Here is a 20,995-nt window from a genome sequence, read left to right on the forward strand (position 1 = left end):
GTGCGGAAAAGGAAGCCTACTGGCGCGGGCGCATGCGCACCGTGGGCGCTGGTGCGGGACAGCTGGCGCCCGCAGCAGCCGAGGGGCCGGAGGAGGCGGTCGCGGCGGCCGGGAGCGAGCTGTGCTGCAGGTGTCTGGCTGGGCTGCTGGGGTGGGCGGTGCCAGATTTGGGGCTCCTCCCGGAGGGAAAGTAGAGGTAGGGAGAGAGGTTCGGAGTGGGGCTGTTCGAGAAGAGAAGGAAGCGTGGGCATGGGAGACCCCTAAGGCAGGGCAGAAGGTAGATGGGGTGCGCTGGGGAATGGAGGCCGGGTTAAAAAGGGGAGATTTGTGGTAAGGAGTTGAGTTGGAGGGGCGACCTAGGAAAGCCCCCAGCTACTTCCCATCGGCGGAGGAGACGGACAGTTATTAGGAGGGCCGGTGTGGCTGGGAGCTCTCTGTTCCTGGAACTAGAGGGGGAACACCTCAGAGCTGTGTAAAGGGGGCTCTTGTAGTGGATGAGACCCGATGTTCTCTGAGACCTCAGACTCTTGGAGTCCGAGCAGTATTGAATGCACTCAGCCGTGCACCGAGCTAAGCACCCTGCACGGCGAAAAAAGAGCTGAAAGAAACCAGCCTGACTTCAGTCCTCCAGGGAGACCTTGCCCTGCAGGAAGAGTCCCGTGACAGATAATTGAGGCAGTAAGAATCTGTGATAAAAGGGCATGAGGTGGGGAAGGAAGTCTGCAAGCCACCCCCACCCCCATCTAGGACCAACACAAAAATTAACTCTGCTCTTTTGTCTTAGGCAGCCGCGGCGGCAACAGCCACAGACCCTGCTCAGAAGGAACCTTGGCTGACCCACCCTTCGACTTTTGAAAATGGCAGGCGAAATCACAGAGACCGGCGAGCTTTACTCTCCCTACGTGAGTTTTACGTTTAGAACCTGGTTTGTCCACCACAGTGGTCCGGTCTTCTGCGTGGGCATCCGTGACAAAAGCTGGGGTGGAGGCAGCGTGATTTCAGCAGCAGCCACACTGCTTATACTTTGGCTCAGAACAGGTTCTGAGTCTTAGATTCACTTTTTAGGTATTTATCAGAGAGTGGTCAGGCCAGACAAGCTTGACTTTCTCCTTAAGAGAAGTTATAGGTTTACAGAAAAATCCTGTAAATTCCCAAAGAACTTATAACCCCATTAACACCTTGCATTAAGGTGGTATGTTTGTTACAGTTCATGAAAGAACAGGTTTATGATTGCATTATTAACTGTAGTTCATCATTTACAATAGAGTTCATTGTGTGGTACAGTCCTATATTGTTGTTGTTGTTCATTTTTATTCAGTAACATATGTACAATCTAAAAGTTCCTTTTAACCACATTCACATATATAATTTGGTGCTATTAATTATGTTCACAATGTTGTGCTACCATTACCACCATTCACTACCCAAACTTTATAATCAACCCAAATAGAAACTCTGTACAATTTAAGCATTAACTCCTCATTCTCTACCCTGTCCTCTGATAACCTGTATTCTACATTGTGGTTCTATGAGTTTTGGCTTGCTTACTCTATAATGTTTGTCTCAGGGGTACTACCACTTGCAGACTGTGTGACCTTCAGATGGACAGTGATTGACAGCTGTTGACTGAGATCTGCTTATCTCAGCAGCTTGAGGCCTCTTTGGTCTTTAGCTGAATTTTAAATTGCACAACTTTTATAGTCTGGGTTTTCTAAGAGGCAGCAAGAGCAGGCCTACCGACTTCCAATCTCAGTTTAGTGGAGTCTGCAATTAGAACAATTAGCATGCCTCGGTGTCTTGGGTCTGTCCCCATGCACACACATGTAAACACCCACACGCTCCCCCCAACACACACAGTTATCTTCTCTGTGTAGTAGAATATTAATCTGGTTACATCACGGGTCCTCTGGTCTAGAAAATGAAACTGGAGGACTGAAATAACCAAATGATTGGCTCATTGTTTCAAGAGAAAGCATCACTGTCTTAAGAAGCAGGAATCCCCTTTCCGGAACTTACCCTGCCTTAAACAGCTGCGCTGCTTTGCACAGCTCTTGCTTTGTTGCTGATAACCTCAGAGGCTCCACAGCCATGGTATAATGGATAAGGAAGTTCTCTGAGAACCACTGGAAAAAGCCTCTCTTACCCAAGGGGTTTCCTTCTAGGTCTGTGCCTTTCCTATGCAGCACCAAAGGAACTTCCTTCACCTCTGAACGTATCTGGGGGAGGCTTTTTTTAAAATTTATTTTATTTTTGTTTTTATTGACAACCAAAACAACATACAAACACAAACATTCTTAACAGACAAACATTCCATACATGGTGTACAATCAATGGCTCACAATATCATCACATAGTTGTATATTAATTGCCATGATCATTTTTTAGAACATTTGCATCACTCCAGAAAAAGAAATACAAAGAAAAACTCATATATACCATACCCCTTAACGCTCCCTCTCATTGACCATTAGTATTTCCATCTACCCAATATATTTTAACCTTTGTTCCCCAAGTTTTTTTTGTACCCCTTACCATTCCCTTTCATTGATCACTAGTATTTCAGTCTACTCAATTTGTATTAACATTTGTTCCCCCATTATTTATTTATTTTTAATCCATATTTTTTACCCTTGTGTCCATACCGTAGATAAAAGAAACATCAGACGCAAGATTTTCACAATTACACAGTCACATTGCGAAAGATGTAGCATTATACATTCATCTTCAAGAAAGATGGCTACTGGAACACAGCCCTACAGTTTCAGGCACTTCCCTCTAGCCACTCTAATACACCTTAAACTAAAAAGGGGATATCTATGTAATGAGTAAGAATAACCTCCAGGATAACCTCTCGACTCTGAAATCTCTCAGCCACTGACATTTTATTTTGTCTCATTTCTCTCTTCCCCCTTTCGGTCAAGAAAGTTTTTCTCAATCCCTTGATGCTGAGTCCCAGCTCATTCTAGGATTTCTGTCCCACATTGCCGGGGTTGTTTACCCACCCTGGGAGTCATGTCCCACGTAGAGAGGAGGAAGGCAGTGAGTTTGCTTGCCATGTCGACTGAGAGAGAGAGAGAGGCCACATCTGAGCAACAGAAGAGGTTGTCTGGGGTGACTCTTAGGCCTAATTTTTAGTAGGCTTAGCCTATCCTTTGCGGGGATGAGTTTCATAGGAACAAACCCCAAGATTGAGGGCTCAGCCTGTTGATTTGGTTGTTCCCACTGCTTGTGAGAATATCAGGAATTCTCCAAATGGGAAAGTTGAATTTTCCCCTTTCTGTCCATTCCCCAAGGGGACTTTGCAAATGCTTCTTTATTCACTGTTCATATCGCTCTGGGATTTATCAGAGAGGAGTCTTTCTTGACCCTTGGAACAGATAGTGTCCCTCTTGTTCAAATTGGTTACCAGCTTATAGCCTCCTCCTGGTATCAGCAATGCAGTGTCCATGTCCATAAAAGTCATCACAGTTTCTGCTTTTTCTTACAGTATCTATAAACTTAAAAGATGAGGAAATGGGTCATTTCCATTACTGAGTTTTGGGAAGGAAAAATGTTGATGTGTCTAAATTTGTTATGCCTCCAGTTGTTCAGACAGTCATTTCACATGTCAGCATGTGCCCCCTGGAAATCAAGTGGTTAGGCCTTAAAACGTCAGCAGGTTCTGCTTTTTTTCTCTCTCTCTCCATTTTCTATGTATTTGGTTTTGTTGAGGATCTGAGTTTGTGTTTATCTGGGCATTTGTCATCTAAAAGTGCTTGTATTAGATTATGCTGCCATGAAGAGAGCTGTAGGGAGCAGGCAGTTAGTATCAGGGCTAGGAGGTAGTAATCAGGGTTTTAATACGAGAAGACACCATCTTCCTAAGGTTTCCTGAACTCCACCATCCTGGAAAATGATTCTCGGTCCCCCGTGAGAACAGAAGAAGGGTGTAAGTTCCATCATCCACTGAATCCAAATAAGCTGTAGGACTGATCCCACTGCTGATGCTGCTGCAAACTCCCCTGCAGACCCCTGTTCAGTGCATGTGGGAAGAACCCTGCTCTGGCTGCTTTGGGGAGACCAGGTTATTGTACCCTTAGTTCATGAACGTGCATCAGCCCATAACCAGGTCAAAGAGACCCATTGTGAGTTCTTCTCCCCTTCAGGGGTGCCAGGGATGTTTGCTTTAGCTTAAATTATTCTGTGTAAAATATTTTAATGGGCACATGAGCCTTGAGGGTTCCCAGAGCTAATGCTGGACACCAGAGCATAACTCAGGCCTGTGCGTCTCCCTGTAAGTGATCCCAGGACAGGCATGTCTGCTCCCCTATTTACAGGATTCTGGAGTGGCTCAGGGCTCCTGCAGCCATCATAGAAGATGAGGGTTCCAAAGGGTCAGCGACTGGATATCTTCCACCAGCGAGTCCTTGCTGAAGATTGTTGCCGGTGCTTTAGAAAAAAAGAGCACTTAGGTTTCACAGCCTTAAATCCTAGTTATTGCTTCCACAGCTCTACTGCCTTCTGTTTCCTTTGACAGCGGTCAGAGGGAAAGCTGGTAGAAGACAGCCGTGCCCCGGGGTCCCGTGCGCATCGTGGATGAGACCGCTGGGTTGGAGGGGAGGCAGATGCAATGCTGTCCTGAACCGCTGTGGCAGAGGGGAGCAGGGCAACAGTGGAAAGGAACAGGGACTGTGCCTTCCCAGTTCTACTGTTGCAGAAGAGTCAGTAATTGGAGAAGAACTCAGTTTAGTCTTCAGCTGACACAGTGCACACAGGCCTTCTTTAGTGAGACTGTGGGAGGGCTATTTTCCTCAGTTTTCTGCCATTTTACTTTCCAGGCGGCTAGTCCTATAGGACTGCCACATAACAGCAGAAGAGAATGCCACCTCCTCTTCCTCCTCCCCCACAGCTTCCTGTGGCCTTGCTTGTGGCTGAGTTCACATTTGTTTCCCAGCCTCCATGTGTCCCCATCCTTATGATTGGTACTTGGTGATCACCTTTATTGAAAGTAAAGGGGATTTAACTCTTGCCAGGATAGCAGCCAAAGCTTGTGAAGGTAATCCGTAAAAACTCCCTGAGCCCCTGCTGGGTGCAGAGTGCTTGCTTTGCAACTGAAATATAGCAACAAAGCACGTTGGCTGTGAGTGCCCCTTTCAGCTCCCAGCCGCCAGCATTTTATCATTAATTAACTTTGTGAAGTTTTTTGAGGTTTGTTTTCACTCAGATTTATTTGCAGTTTCTGTCGGGAACGTGATTGTTACACCCTGTTCCTATAGCAGTGATTCTCAGCCACCTGAGATCTTCTTCCCCAAGGGCCAATTAGGTATTTTTGGTTGTCAGGGCTGGAAGTTTGTTCTCCTGACATCTTGTGGTAGAGACCAGAGACGCTACCCAGACTCCTACAGAGCACAGGACGGCTGGCTCACAACGAAAAATCACCCAGCCCCAAATGTCAGTAACACCGAAGGTGAAAACCGTTCTACAGTAGACCCTGAGCTTTGACCCCAAGACCTTCAGGCATCCCTGACTTCACATATGTTCCCTGGACTATTGTAATTTCCCCATGAAACTCTGAACAAGAACCATCGCTTCCTTAGGCCTCGTCACTTTCTCTTCAGGGAGGTTCAGAATCATCACCAAGGCCATTTTCCATAAAGAAATAAGGTTCTTATCCCTCTATAAGCATTAGTGTTTATAAAAGCCAATCTGGGAGGGACTAAAGTAAATCAGGATACAGGGTAAAAGATGATAGTGTGTGTACTCTAGAGCTTCACCTATTGTATGAGACCAAAGGCAGAGAGGTTTATCGTGTGTACAACCTAAATTTCAGGGCGGGCCAGGTGGCTTAGCAGGTAGCGTTCTTGCCTGCCATGCTGGAGACCTGGGTTCGATTCCCTGTGCCTGCCCAAGCAAAAAAAAATACAACCTTAATTTTCTGTAACACGCAATTTAACGCAACCTGTCTGGATAGCTCATTTAAGCAACCCAAATTCTCGAAGTCCAGAACGGGAGTGAGGCCTTGTAATTCTGTATAGCTTAATGTAGTACCAGGATACATCTCAGACTATGTTGGGTTGATAATTAAAAAGTATTGGTAGAGCGCCTTGACGGTCTGAAGAGGTAAAAATATATACATATGGAACTATTAAACTTTCTCATTTGGGAAATACCAGGTGCCCTCTCAGCTGTTGGAGACTCCCAAGACAATAGGCCAAGCCCTTTATTTATTTTTTTACTTTTTTTTATTCTGTAATATAACGTATATACAAAGCCAAGAAAGAAAAAAGCCGTTTTCGAAGCACTATTCGACAAGGAATTACAAGGCAGATCCCAGAGTTTGTCATGAACTACCAAACATCATCTCAGATTTTTCCTTCTAGCTGCTCCAGAGCATAGCAGGCTAGAAGGAATAAATATTTTATTATCATCACAATTGACTTTTTTCTTTTTTTCATGAGAAACAACATATATACAAAAAAGCAATAAATTTCAAAGCACATTGCAAGAATTAGTTGTAGAACAGATTTCAGAGTTTGATATGGGTTACAATTCCACTATTTTAGGTTTTTACTTCTAGCTGCTCTAAGATACTAGAGACTAAAAGAGATATCAATTTAATGATTCAGCAGTCATATTCATTTGTTAAATCCTATCTTCTTTGTATAACTCCACCATCACCATTGATCTTTCTGTCCCCCTCTTTAGGGGTATTTGAGCTATGGCCATTATAACTGTTTCATGTTGGAAGGGGCTATTGATAATATGGGGTAGGGAGATGGAACTAGCTTGTGTTCTGGAGAGGCTGGGCCCTCAAGGTTTCAGGACTTACCTGATCCAGGGACCCATCTAGAGATTGTATGTTTCTGGAAAGTTACCCTAGCATGTGGAACCTTTGTAGTGTCGTGTATATTGCCCTAGGTGTTCTTTAGAATTGGCTGAAATGGTTTTGGTTAGGGTTTGGCAGGTTGTGATAGGTAGCAATGTCTAACTGAAGCATGCTTAAGAGTGACCTCCAGAGTAGCCTCTTGCCTGTATTTGAACTCTCTCAACCACTGATACTTTATTAGTTACACTTCTTTTCCCCTTCAGGATGGCCAAGCCTTGATTTTGAGGCTTGCCCTTATGAAACTTATTTCTAAAGGGAAGAAGCTAAGACTACTCATAACAAGGCTTAAGAGCTGCTTCCAGGAAACGTCTTTTGTTGCTCAGATGTGGCCTCTCTCTCTCTAAGCCCAGCTCTGCAAGGAAAATCATTACCCTCCCCCCTACATGGAATATGACATTCAGGGGTGAAAATCTCTCTGACAATGTGGGGCATGACTCCCAGGGTTGAGTCTCTCTCTAAAGAGGAAAAGAAGTGAAACCAAAAGAGATCAAATAGAGTCAAGAGGCTAATCTGGAGGCTACTGTTATACAAGCTTCAGTTAGATAGTGCTAATTGCGATGGTTTGCTAAACCCCAACCAACATCACTCTTATTAGCTCTTAAGAATACCTAGAGTTTGAACTGAGGATCTAGAAAGTTTCATATACTAAGTTTGCTTTCCTGGAACCTCCAATTCCCAGAGGATTCCTAGGTCAGATAAATCCTGAAACCCAGAAGGACCAGCCTCTCCAAGATTATCAATTAATTACATCCCCCTATCCTTTAGTATCAACACCCCCTTCTCAACCTGAAAAAGTCAGGCTGGGCATTGCCTAGAGAGCTCTATAGATTGGGAGAAGAATCACAGGAGAAGGAAGAGGTATAACAGAGAAAATAGGATTTAACAGATGAGTATGACTGCTGAATCACTGTGTTAAAATTACTTCTAGCCTCCAGTGTTTTGGAGCAGCTAGAGGGAAAAATCTGAGATAGTGGAATGATAACCCGTAAGAACTCTGAAATCTGTTCTATAGCTACTTGTTAAAGTGTATTTTTAAAAATTACTGCTTTTTCTTTCTTTGCTTTGTATCATTGTTATATTTAATAATAAAAATTTTTAAATAGAAAAGTGAACTTAAAAAAATGATAGGCAGAAAACAGAGCCACAGGGAGATAAGCTGGTAGGCCATCAGCTAGGGTCTGTTACAGTACTGCCCTGCTTAAAATCTTCAAAAAAAAACACGAACTCACTTTCACCACGTAACAGGCCTTGTGTTCTCTGATCCCTGTTAAAGCTCTAGCATCTTCTAGCTCTTCCTCTGCCTCGTTCATGGTGCTTCAACCACACTGGCCCTCTGAAAGCTCTTGGAACATTCCTACCGCCTTCCCATCTTAGGACCTTCTTCCTGAGAGTCTCTTCCCTGGCCCTTTGCCTGGGTGGCTCCTTCTCATCCTTCACTTCCCATCTTGAGTGTCACTATACAGCCTTCCTTGAATTCCCCGTTTAAAGTATCTTCCCATTATTTATCACAGCACCCTGAGTATTATCTTCATAATGATTCTCTCCAGCAGTAATCATTGTCGTCTGTCTCCTCCTCGTTAGAACATGGCTTCACGTGGTCAAGGGCCCCGTCTCATCATTTCATGCCCAGCTGCGCGCACAGGGCCTGTCCCATAAAAGGCATTGGGTCGCTGTTGAATAAATGAGTAAATGGACAGAACTACTCAAATGACTCCTTCTGCACTTGTACATATTAACCTCGAAGTGCCTGTGATTGAAATTAAACACAGCAAAAGTAAAAATTTGTTGGTTATAGACATTCTTGGTCACTTCTGAAAAGCCAATAGGTGAACTTTCACTTTGGAAGGCCAGTGGTGGGTCATGTATTCTGTTTCCCACCCGGCTGATACCCTTAAAATTACTGTCGCACTACCACCCTGGGTGAGGACACCCAGCAGTGAAGTCATATTACTGTAATGTGATCCACCCAAGTGCTCTGGGAAGATGATTCAAACTTGCTGAACTCCCTCTGGGATTTGGCTATTGAAGAAAATTGAGATTGTGATGTTTTAAACTGGACGAACGTTGCCAGACTCCCATCAGAGAGAACCTGAGCCATCAAATCAACCGTGTATTCCTGTCTTCACACTGTGTGCCAGGCACCCCAGGAAATGCAAGGGAAGAAAGAAACAGTCCATGGCCCCAAAGAAGCTCAGACTTCGTAATGGAGAAAAGATAAATACAGCAACACCTAAAAACCCAAGATGGGCTCTAAGAAGTGCCGTGGCTGCAGGGATGCCAGAGCAGGGAGTGAGGTGGCAGTGGCTACTGATGGCACATCCAGGTGGAGTGTCTGGCAAGCAGCTGGATTTGAGGTCTGGAGAAAGGGGGATACTAAAGGAAGTACAGTCATCTCTTGTCCAGCCATAATAGCTGAAGACTGGGATGGACTTCAATGAGTGGATAGGAATGGAGGGGTTCAGGAGGAGACACAAAAGGGCTGGCACTCTGTGCTCTGATCAGTGTGTAAACATCCTGGGGGGCAGAGCTTTCTCCTCGCGACAGGATGCCCTCCTGTTTGTCTACCAATCAATAAGTCAGTGTCTGCCAGGAAGCCTGATGCTCTCTAACAGCTGTCCAACCCCTCCTTCTCCACCTAGCCCGGGACCCACAAAGGTCGTTGATACTCTCTATCTCTATTTCCTCATGCTTAAAAAAAAGATTGAGGCTGGGAGAATGGGTACCAGTTTATGTGTTTCTGATAACAAAGTCAGCATATGGTTATCTTAACATTTTAAATAAATAGAACTATAGAGACAGAGCTCTTATATCTATATATAGATTTTAGAATATACAAATTTTTAAATATAGAAAAGCATACCTTTCTAAGAATGGGGAGGGGAAATAGGTGAGAGATAAATAGGTATTACCAGACAAGAGAAGTTTGTTTGTTTGTTTGTTTGTTTGTTGTTTTGTTTTTTAATGATCAGAATCAAATGGTAAAGCAAACTGCAAGAGTACAGGAAAACCAGCTAAGACTCTACTGTAATAGTCCAGGCCAGAAATGATTAATTTGAATTGTAAATGAGAATAGGAGCCAAAGGCTACAAAAGACACTCCCAAAATAAAATCAGTAGCATTGGGAGGGGTGCACTGGGAGGGGTGCACAAGTAGTTTCAGTGGTGGAATTCTTGCCTGCCATGTGGGAGACCTGGGTTCAATTCCTGGCCCATTCACGCAAAAAAAAAACAAATAGTGCTGCAACAATAGGATACTCACATGAAAAAGAATGAAATGTGCCCCCTAGCACAGCATACAAAAATATATATATAGCACTGGGATATGGAGGAAAAGGGAGAGTGCGAAGGCCACTGATGGCATGCCCAGGTATAGGTCTCTGGCAGGCTGTTGGATTTGAGGCCTGGAGAAAAGTTGCTCCTAAAAGAAGTACAGTCATCTCTTGTCCAGCCAGTATAGTTAAAGCCATAGGACTGAACCAAGTTGCTGAGGAAATAAGAGAGAGAAAGAGACAGCTAAGGTCAGAGGCATAGGAGAGAACAGAGACTAACAAAGCCATTGGGTTTGGCGCCTTGGGGATCATGAGCAATTTTTGCAAGTACAGGTTCAGAGAGTTCTGGGAGCAGAAACCACAAAACACAGGAACTTGAAAGTGAAGGCAGAGGATGTGGATTGCTTCTTCAGTGGAGCTGGTGGGGGAAAGTGAAGGTGATATTTTAAAGGTGACAAGGAGGTTTGAGGGTCTAGAGGAGGAGCCAGTGGGGAAAGAGAAATTGAAGGTCTGAGGGAGGGGAGAATTGCCGAGGGAAGGGGCTGAACCCAGAAAGTCAGTGCAGGACTTGGCCTCAGCAGGGGGAAGGACACCTCAGAGATAGGCGGGTGTGAGGCAATGCAGACCTCGTGTGGCTGGTGGCTCAGTCGTCTCCCTAACATAGGAGGTGGTATCTTCTTCGGAGGGCCTCGAAGAACAAGGCTTGGAGCGGTTACTATGGGAAACGCTAGGAAGTCCGAGGACAGAGAGCGTAGATCAGCTGATGCCGCGCAGGCGAAGGGACCCTTTATTTGTTGGTGGGACTCGTCATTATAATTAAAAAAAAAAAAAAATTCCCGGAAGCTTTAGCAGCATTGTATTAGGGACTAGCAAAAACTGGTGTGGGTCTGAACCAGGGCTGGGGGTTAGAAAGGTTAGAAGCAGAAAAAGCGAGGATGAGGGAAACCAGGAGCACTAAGTACTTTGAGAAAATAGCCGACTGTACCAGGAAGCAATGCCCAAATGGAGGTGGGCTTTTGTGGCAGAGGGTGGGAGGGATTGTAAGTCATGGTGAGGGCAAAGGAGGTTTGGTGGGAATGGGGAGAGGGTGGCAGCTTGTGGAAGCGCAGATTTAGGTTAGAGAAAGAAATTTCATGGTTGAGCTCTTGAAAAAGGAATAATCTTAATTACCAGGAGATTGGTAATTAAGATTGTTAATTCATGCCTAGTTGGCATGAATTAGAGTTATGTTTAGAACCTGAAGTCACCAACTCAACAATTCCCCTCCTAGGTATATACCCAAAGAATTGAAGACATATATCCACATGAAAACTTGTATACAAATGTCCATGCAGCTTTATTTATAATAGCTGAAAAAGTAGGAACAACCAAAATGTCCTTCAGCTGATGAATGTGTAAACAAAATGTGGTCCAGCCTTACAATGGAATATTTTTCAGCCAACAAAAGAAGTGAAGCACTGATTCATGCTCCAACACAGATGAACCATGAAAAGATTATACCAAGTGAAAAAGGCAGACACAAAAGGCCACATAGAGTATAATTCCATTCATATGAAATGTCCAACAAAATAGGCGAATTTGTAGGGTGGAAAATAGATTGGTTGACAAGGCTGGAGGGAAGGGAGAATGGGGAGTAGCTGCTGCTGGGTATAAGGCTTCTTTTTGTGGTGATGAAATGAAATTAGGTAGAGATGATAGTTGCATAACCTTGTGAATGTCCTAAAAGCCGCTGAACTGTATACTGTAAAAGGGCAGGTTTTACGGTACGTGATTAGGGAGCTAGGGGAAGGTAAGCAACTTGAATGCCAATGTCCTAGTGGCCGATGGCATGGGCTGGGTGGAAGGGAGGATTGCACAACCTGCTGAGAGGTCCTGGGAAAGCGGAAGTTTCCTTGAGGTCAGTGTTGGGTATCCATTTTCCTGGCTACCCCAGATATAATGCTCTGTCCTCAGGAAGCCTTACAGTCTGGTTAAACAGAGCTAACATGTGATGAGGCTGCCTTCAGCAAAAATGGAGAAGAAAACTGATTATCAGACATATTTTTAAAGGAATCAGTGAACTGGGGGGCATTTATAGTAGTTCACTTGTTAATGTCTGGTTTCCCAATGTCCGGTTTCAGAGCGTGCCTCCACAGGTCCCAGGTCTCATTCTCCCTCTTCCCTGCTTCCCTGGCAAAGGTTCAGCCTCTGGGTCACCCAGGGTCACGCAGAGAGCTGTTGAGAAGAGGTTAATTCGCTGCTGGCCTGACTGCCCCTTCCGTTGGTTCCAGGTTGGCCTTGTGTACACGTTCAACCTCATCGTGGGTACTGGTGCACTCACCATGCCCAAGGCCTTCGCCGCTGCTGGGTGGCTTGTCAGCCTTGTCCTCCTGGTATTCCTGGGTTTCATGAGGTGAGGCCATGGGGGCTGGCGGGTGGGGGCTGGCAGCCAAGCGGGAGGGCTGTGCAGGAAGCCTGAACTTTTACCTGATGTGAGGGTACTTGTGTGTGTCTGTTGGGGAGGGGTGTCGTGGAATGATCTCTGTAGTTGGTGATACCTGCACCAGGGCTGCCAGGAGAGAGGACAGCCCATACAAAGGTCCCCCAGTCTCGTTGCATAGCACTGATCGGTTAAAGAGTAAGACGTGAATTAGGCTGGGGAATGTTTCACCTGCTGCTTGTGTGTTTCTTCCCCAGCAGATTTCTTTTCCTGTTTCATACGTCCTTACTGTCACCATCAATTTTTTGTTCTCTGAGAAACTAGCCACAGAGAACAATTCTGGCAAGGCAAACATTTAAGGTAATAGGGAGACCAGTTTGAAATTTAGAATTTGCTTAAGAGAGTTCCCAAAGTCTGTGATACACGTGTGCACGCACGCACACACACACGGCCAAGTGTTGGTCTCACCCTGCCTTGTGCCTGGCGGCAGGTAAGAGGCCAGTGCTGTCCCTGAATTTCAGGGCTCCTAGTCTCCAAGCCTGGTGCATGATTCACCAACTGGAGCTTCAGAAAGGGTAGATTCTACTCGCAGCTCTTCTTGGGGATTCAACATGGAGACCTGAAGTCATTTAGCAATTGCCCCATGCTAGGAAGGGATCTGTAACTAGGCATTTCAGCCCAGTCGACCAGCTTGGAATCTACAAACTGCAGAAAGAGGCTGGAAGAAACAGCTGGAAACACCCACAAGGGACACTTACCCTGAGAGAAGCAGAGAGGAGATACTACTGGATCTACACCAGGCACCCTTCTAGGTGCTTAGGGAACGTCTCTGAACAAAACTAAGATCCCTGCCCTCACTGGCTGTACATCCTTTTAAGAGAAGAGAGATAATAGATAGTGAGTGTAATACATAGGTAAATTGTAGAGTGATTTAGAAGGTCTGGAGTGCTATAGGAAAAAGAGAAGTATAGCAGAGGGAGGGGAGTGAGAAGGTGAGGGCAGCTTGCAGTTTTTAATAGCATGGTCAGTCCTCATGGAGAGAGTGGCATTTAAAGCATACATTTAAAAGAGGAAAGGGTGGGTACTATTGAAAAAGTCAAATAGGGTGTAGTGGTTGAAGCAAATTAAGACTTAAAAGGCTGAAGGGGGAGGAAACATCCTTGTTTTTCAGCTTCTTCTTACATTTTCTTCAAGGGAGTTTGGAGCCAACTTTGGGGTATGCTGGGTTCATTACATATTGCAAACCCTGGCAGCCCAGAGCTCTATACGTCCTTGTCCTTATATGGCTCCACTGTCCCCTTTAAAGGACCTTCAGTACAGGCAGCCATCTGAATGAGAAGTGATTGTTGGGGGCCCCCAGATAGAGGCCACCATGCCCCCCTCCTTACTGAACCCATTTATGTTTGAACATGATCAATGAGTCAGCTTGTGCAACCATGAGAAGTCTCATTATGCCTTAATTAAGATTGATTTTACTTTTACTTCCAAAAAAGAAGGAAAATGTAAAGCTCTTAAAATGGTCACTTAAGCAAGATAATGAGAAACCTTTCTAGGAGGTACTGAGGCTTTTGGGAGCTGGCTGCCCTGCCCCCTGTGCCCCCACCCCCCGACATGGAGCAGATGTGGGTTTAACTCCTGCAGGGCCGGGCGCCTCTGCTCCTGGCCACTGCCTAGTGCTGGGTGGGCATCAGCCAGCTGATGGTCGGCAGCACTTGAGGGCGCAGGCTGGGTCTCCCACGGCAGAGCCGCGCTGGCCCCTCGAGAAGGAAGGAGAGGAAGGTTCTGTCCCGGATCGTCTCAGCAGGATGGATTCGTACGTCAGGCTTTGTTAGCAGGAAGGTGGCCCACCCCTCTCTTAAGTTAACAGCAGCATTTGCGCATTGGCGTGCACCAGCTCCCATCTACTCCTGATGCCAGTTTTGTAGGTTTCTCATTTCTTTAAGTGGAAAAGGAAGGATGAAGTGTCTGGAGCCACCTCCCTCATCTCCCTTTCTATTCAAGCCATAGGAATGTAATATTTTTAATATTAGCCAGAGAAAAGCATTATTAAGAAAGCCAAAATAGGGCAGACCACGGTGGCTCAGCAGGTAAGAGTGCTTGCCTGCCATGCCCGAGGACTCGGGTTCGATTCCCGGTGCTTGCCCATGTAAAAAAAAAAAAAATTAGCAAACAAATAAAAGTAAGGTGCTAAAATAGTAAAAAAAAAAAAAAAAAAAAAAAAAGCCAAAATACTTCCAGAAAAAAGAAAGGGATGAAATCCAGAGCCAATAATTCATTTCAATTACCTGTGCCTCTGCTCCTTCTCAGTGTGTGTAATTGGGAGTTGGCTGCAGGTCTGCGTCCTAGCAAGGAGAGGCAAAAGCCACCCACTGTCCCTCCCAGAAGCTACTGGAGGGCCCCTTTGTGAATCAGCCTCCTCTACCAAACTTGGAGCATCCTATAGTTTCCTCCCACCTCTCCTGCCTCTGCCCCCCAGAAAGACCCACCCTGGTATGGGGTACTGAACTGTCCCTGGTATCACTTCTGTCCCCAGGCTCCCTCTTTCCCTTCAGTGTTCCTCCCTCTCCCCCACCCCCAGCTTATTTCATGCCCCTCTCCCCCACCCCCAGCTTATTTCATGCCCCTCTCCCCACCTGCATTGTCAAATGCTGACAATGATATGCAAGGATGCACAGGTGTCAGTACACACACCTATGTTTTTTATCATATCAGGTAAGCTCCATCTCGAAAGTTCTCAGAAGAGAGAATGCATTGGGCTTGTTGATCCTACAACAGCTTTTCCTTTCTCTCTGTGCCTCTCCACCCTCCCAACTGCCTCTGGCAACCAAACCCCCCAGCTTCGTGACAACTACCTTTGTGGTGGAAGCCATGGCAGCAGCCAATGCCCAGCTCCGCTGGAGGAGGCTGCAGAACCCCAAGGTGAGTGTGCCACCCTTGTTTCCGTGGCAGTGTCTCCGTTCAGGGGTGGTTCTCCAAAGCCAGTCCTTTTCCTCCCACTGCGTGGGGGGCTCTCATGCATCGTTCCCCTCCAGGCCCCTCATCCCAGAGCTGAGGCATAGCAGCCACATAACGTTTGCAGAGCAAACACAGGCTTTGACACTTCAGTGTGGCATCATTGGTCCCTTATACCCCACCTTGAGCTAACCTAGTCATTCCAAACTTTTGCAGCCAGAAACTGTGCTGTGCCTCCCTCCTCGTAGCGTGCCTGCCCCTTCTGACCTGGCGGGGTGGGGGTGGGGTGCTTCCTAATCTAATACCTCTGGAAGGAAATAGGAAGGGAATGGCTTCCACCCCTACAACGCACAGGGTAGCCCCCCAACAAATGCCAGTCATGCTGAGGCTGAGGACCCCTGGAGAAGATAGACTCTGCCCTGTAGGGCTCTGTAGGGTTATCGATTCCTCCTCGTCTTTCCCACACCTTCCTAGGAGGAGGAAGACGACGACTCTTCCACAGCCTCTGACAGCGATGTGCTCCAGGACAACTATGGGCAGGCAGAGAAACTGCCCATCCTGTCTGTGCGTAAGTCATGGGCTCCCAGGCAGGCCTGCAGAAGTCGCTGTCCCTTCCTGTCTGGTGTCAGTTCTGAGGAAGGCACCGTGGAGAGTAAAAAGTCCCAGGCCAAGGATTGGCCCCTGTGGCCTCTACCACTTACCAGCATTTGCAGCTCGGGCCAGTTACTCGACTTCTGTGCCTTTGTTTCCCACCTCTAAATCGAGATGAATAACTCCCGTCTCGAACTCTATGGAAATGATTACATGCCTGGACCGCTGTCCGGGAGCACCAGAAGCTTGAGTAATCATCATGTCACTGACCTCTTCCTCTTCCTCCCGTCCCACTCCCTCATGGCACACGTGCCCTTGCCTTACTACTCAGGGCAAGCTGGACCTGAGTGCTCCCCATCACTCCAAAGAACAGTTCCTGGGTTCCATTGAAATCAGCTCTGTTTTAGAATGCTTCAAACAAGCAGCATTAGGAAAAGTTTTCTCTAATGTTTGTAGTAGTTGGGGATTTCCTTATTCTGGTGAATTCAGCCACACCCTATAGGAGCTTTTCCAAGTGAAAGAACCTCTTCCTCTTCCTTGTCCTTTTGGCTCCACAGAGAGACGTGGATCTCCCAACCTTTTTGAAATCACAGACCGGGTAGAAATGGGACAGATGGCCTCCATGTTCTTCAACAAAGGTATTCGTGGCTCCCCAGCTCCTTTTCAGGGTGGGGCATGGAAGGGAAGGGAGAACCAGTGCTTCCTTGCAGACCCGCACACTTGTAATGGCACAGTTCCACTTAGCACCAGAGCAGAGCCCCTTGACTTCTAAGGCTGAGGTGGGAGATGGGAGGAGCCACTTGTGGACCCATCCCACCAAGCTTGAGAAGCCACCTTCCTGAGAATCCTTTCTGCCTCTGGTCATTTTCTTGGACTCCTCTCTGTTGGTATTAGGAACAAAGAAGAGACCGCTGTAGCCCAGACTGCATGCAAAGGTTGAGATTCCTAAGTAGCTTCCCAACAGAAGAGGCTGCTGGAGGCCAGCTGGTAGTTTTGTGCCTCTTGCTTGATGGCTTCTGACACCCCCTCATTTCTTCTAGCCTCTCCTATCTAGGACAGCTCAGAGCAGCTCGTTTTAAGTGCTGTTGGCACGGCCTGGCTGCATCTTCCCGGTGGCCAGCAGAGGGAGCTGAGCGCCCACACGTGGGGTGGCTGGCTGGACATCCTCGCGCCCTGGGTTCTGCTTGTGCTTTGCCCCCACTGCCTGCTCTTAGCAGGGAGTTCCGGCTGTGATCTGAAGAAGTAGACCCGACTTGGGTATTCCAGAGGCAGATCTTATACAGCCATGGCAAATGCTGTGCTTTTGGAAAATGAACTATGCAGAGATCTATTTTTTAATGCCCAATCTGTCCCCAACGCAGAGGGTCAGACTCATCCTCAATAAACCCTTCCCCATGCAGCTACCTTGGAAGGTTTTCTGCTCATCTGCCAAAGCCTCTCTTTCCAGAGAGGTGTGCCTCTGCCAGTTCTTTCTAGTCTTGAGTGTGGCTGCACTAACTTAGAGCCGATTGGGGTCAGAGGAGTATGGTTGTAGAAGCAGAATCTTCTTAATTACTTTTTAGGATGCTCAAGTATTCCGTTTTCCCTTAGTGGTGGGACTGGATTGTTCATTCTGGGAATCTGTGGAAGGCCCTGATGATCAGCGAGAGGCTGCCTTGGGGGCAGTCCCCCTCCTGGGCAGCAGTTTCTACAATTCATCCACACCAATTAGTTATCTTTAGCCCACTTCTTGCTGTCTGCACTTTTCCTTTGTTTCTTTCCAGTCGTTCCTCAACTCATTAAGATGAGAAAGTATATCCATTTATTCCTGGCAGACACGCACATTGGAGGGAAAACATAGGCCTTTTTAGACCTTTCTGATTTTTGTGTTTTGAGGTCTGCCGTCATTTCTTTAAGAGCTCTGGGAACTAGAGTTTTTGTTTTTTACCTTGGGATAGACTCTTAGTTTACCCAAACCTAATAGGAAATAAACTCAAAGCAGCCTCACACTTAGAGGAACACTCCGTCTGCATCAGGGTTTCTCAGCTTCAACAAGACTGACATTTGGAGTGGGATAATTCATTTGGCAGGGGGGGGGGGAGCTGTCCTGTACATCATGGGGTATTTAGCTACATCCCTGGCTTCCCCCCACTAGATGCCAGCAGTGCACCCTCTCAGTCATGACAGTTGGAAATGTGCCCAGATATTGCCCAAGGTCCATGGTGGGGGTGCAAATTCGCCCCCAGTTGAAAACCACTGCTTAACTGTACTCCTGATTCACCAGTTGGCATCTTTGTCTTGGGAAGAACAGCCATCACTACCAAAGAAAGGTGCTCCCTTGGGGTCCGGACCCATTTCTTGTCATTAGAAATGCCAGGCATAGTCAGAGATGTGCTCTCGGGAAGGCCACTGATCCGTTTTGTGTCTAGTAATGAAATGTATTGATCGGGGAAGGCCAATGGTCGTTTATAAAGAGCTGTCACCAGAGTGCATTGGCAGGTGGAGGGAAGGTTGGGAGTGGAGCAGGGGACAGTGCCATCTCCCAAAAGCAGAAAGGCACGCTGGAGCACGGGCTGTACCTGGAGCCTGCAGTGTGAGCCATAGGTAGACCCCCAGAGGCCCTTGAGCTTGGACATCAGGGGGGAATCAAGGGCAGACATGCCAACTGGCATGGGCAAAAAGCAGGAACGGGAGGCCCTCCTGGCTCCTTTTGGGAATCGTGTTTTCCCAACCTTCTTTCCCTCCGACTCTTAGGAGCAGAGCCGACCTCAGATAGCCCAGGAGTAGCATGTCCTAGACTTTCCCCTGGGGATCCTGGAGGCTCTTCTGAGCCACCAGGATTAGAAGGGAACTGTCACTTCATTTTTCTCTCTGTCCTGAGAAAGCAGCAACTTGGGACCAGTGACATCAAAAACTCGCCTGAGCAGGAGTTTGAGGGCTGTCTGCAGCCATTACCCCTGTGCCCTGGGCCCCGGATGTTTCCTTCAGGGCATTTGCAGTTGATCTTTGTTGCTGGAATTGTAAATGGAAGACAGCATGGGTGGAATTCTCCCCACACAGGATAAGAGATATTCAAGACTTGCCTCAAATCACAGGGCAAGTCTCTGAGGCAGTTAGGGCTAAAGCCTTGTGTCCCCAACCCCTAAGCTCAGGCTCCTGAAGGGAAAAAGAGAGAGAGGTTTGCCTCTGCAGAGGGAGCGCCAACCTCGGGCACCTCCCAAGGTCAGCATGGTCCTTTGCGACCTCTCCTCGTGAGGAGGGCCACAAGCCCTCAGCACACACTCCTATGGCTCACCCCTGACTCCTGACCCCCTTTCAGGTGCTTGGTGACAGATCGACAGTGAGCCACTTGATCCTTGGAAATCAAGGTCTTTTCACCCTGTTGATTTCAACTTCAGGGAGCTGGACCATTCCCGGTAGCATCTCTGCTTTTCAGTTCCTCAGTCCTGTCCCTGGCCTCACGCGCTCGGGGCCCAGGCTCCTGAGTGGAGCAGCTCTCCACCCCATTTGAGCCCACTCTTCACACCTCCCCAGCTCCCCACGCCTGCTGGGTTTGGAACTGCTCTGATTTTCCAACCAAGGCTCACTTAGCCCCCTTTCAGGTGAACATCGCCAGTGTCATAAGGTAGCCAGCTAGAACAAGAAACCAGACTTTGGGGCAGTTTTCCCAATTTCTTGTAGAGAAAGTAAACAGCTTTCAGAACTGTAAGCTATCAACAATGTAGAGATTTAGTTGCCCCAAAAAACAACATCGTCTCCCTCCGCCTCACTCACCGACTGCCTTTGCTCCTTTCAGTGGGAGTCAACTTGTTCTATTTCTGCATCATCATTTACCTGTATGGGGATCTGGCCATCTATGCTGCAGCTGTGCCCTTCTCCCTGATGCAGGTGACCTGGTGAGTGCCCCCCCACTCCTCCAGCCAGTTCTGCTCTCAGGATAGGAACACTGTGCCAAACACACCCTCTAGTGTCCCAGAAGCATCGATGCCCACACCCTTTTACACCCATACCGCAGCCGGCTGGGCACTGTGTGGCTCAGAGCTCAGGGAGAAGAGAGTAAGGAAGCAGGCCACACCACTGTCCCCTCCCAAGGAGACTTGGATTCTTCCGGGTTGTCAGGAAGCAGCGCTATAGAAACAGGTAGCACATGTCCTAAAAGATAGAAAAGCAGAGTTTGCAGAAAGTCAAGTTATGGGAGCTGAAAAGGGGTGGAGGGTTCACTGATTGCTAATACCTAAAGCCATGCTCTATCTCCTCGTACCAAGTGGGGAGGGCTGCGCTGAGTCCAGGGATCTGCCCTTGTTCTCTTTTCAGCAGTGCTGCCAGCAATGACTCCTGCCTCGTGGAGGCCGACAGCAAATACAACGACACTGACGTGTGCTGGGGTCCCGTGCGCCGCGTCGATGCCTACCGCCTCTACCTGGTGAGTGTCCTCTCTGCGCCTCGGTCCTTCAGCCAGGGCTGGGGCAACGCGACCCTCCGGGCTAGCCAGGGGTGTTTGAACTTCCTTGGCTTTCTGGTGAATCCCTTTCCCCAGAGAGGAAACTCACCCCACTTCACATCACCACGCTGGTTAATTATTACATCAGTCGGTTTAGTTACTGAGGCTTTGGCCCTGGGCATAATATGGATTTTGTCACTAAGACTCTCCCCCTGGAGCATCCTAGTGACCAGGGCTCAAGGTCGCACGTGGTTTAGCATTGACATCAGGGTCCTTGTCAACTCCGGGGCCATGAATTCCTGTAAACATAGCTCAGGGCTTCAGGGGCACTCTTAGCCAGGCTCTTGAAGAGTGCCAGAACTCATTTCCGAGATATTTTCCTATTTTGACCTCCTCCCTGGCCAGCCCAAGAGCATATGGGGAGATGATGGGTTTTCTGACTGGGCGGATAGGACAGTCCGTCTTAGAGTTGACCCTGAC

General features: G+C 47.4%; 1 protein-coding gene across 4 annotated transcripts in view; it reads left to right on the forward strand.

Moving 5' to 3' along the window:
- The first annotated feature begins 31 nt into the window (after nt 1-31).
- Nucleotides 32-20,995, forward strand: part of SLC38A12 (solute carrier family 38 member 12) — a 59,490-nt gene continuing 38,526 nt past the window's right edge. Inside the window, exons 1-8 of one of the 4 annotated variants that reach the window (XM_077163755.1) lie at nt 32-130; nt 785-902; nt 12,404-12,525; nt 15,390-15,471; nt 15,979-16,072; nt 16,653-16,733; nt 19,871-19,970; nt 20,389-20,497. In XM_077163755.1, coding sequence (XP_077019870.1) covers nt 858-902; nt 12,404-12,525; nt 15,390-15,471; nt 15,979-16,072; nt 16,653-16,733; nt 19,871-19,970; nt 20,389-20,497 — 633 coding nt within the window. In that variant the 5' untranslated portion in view covers nt 32-130; nt 785-857. Of the gene's footprint in view, nt 131-193; nt 278-784; nt 903-12,403; nt 12,526-15,264; nt 15,472-15,978; nt 16,073-16,652; nt 16,734-19,870; nt 19,971-20,388; nt 20,498-20,995 lie in introns of those variants that run through there. The other 3 variants (XM_077163757.1, XM_077163756.1, XM_077163758.1) reach the window with 3 other exon arrangements.

This window comes from Tamandua tetradactyla, chromosome 6, assembly GCF_023851605.1.
Source record: "Tamandua tetradactyla isolate mTamTet1 chromosome 6, mTamTet1.pri, whole genome shotgun sequence".
NCBI lineage: Eukaryota > Metazoa > Chordata > Mammalia > Pilosa > Myrmecophagidae > Tamandua > Tamandua tetradactyla.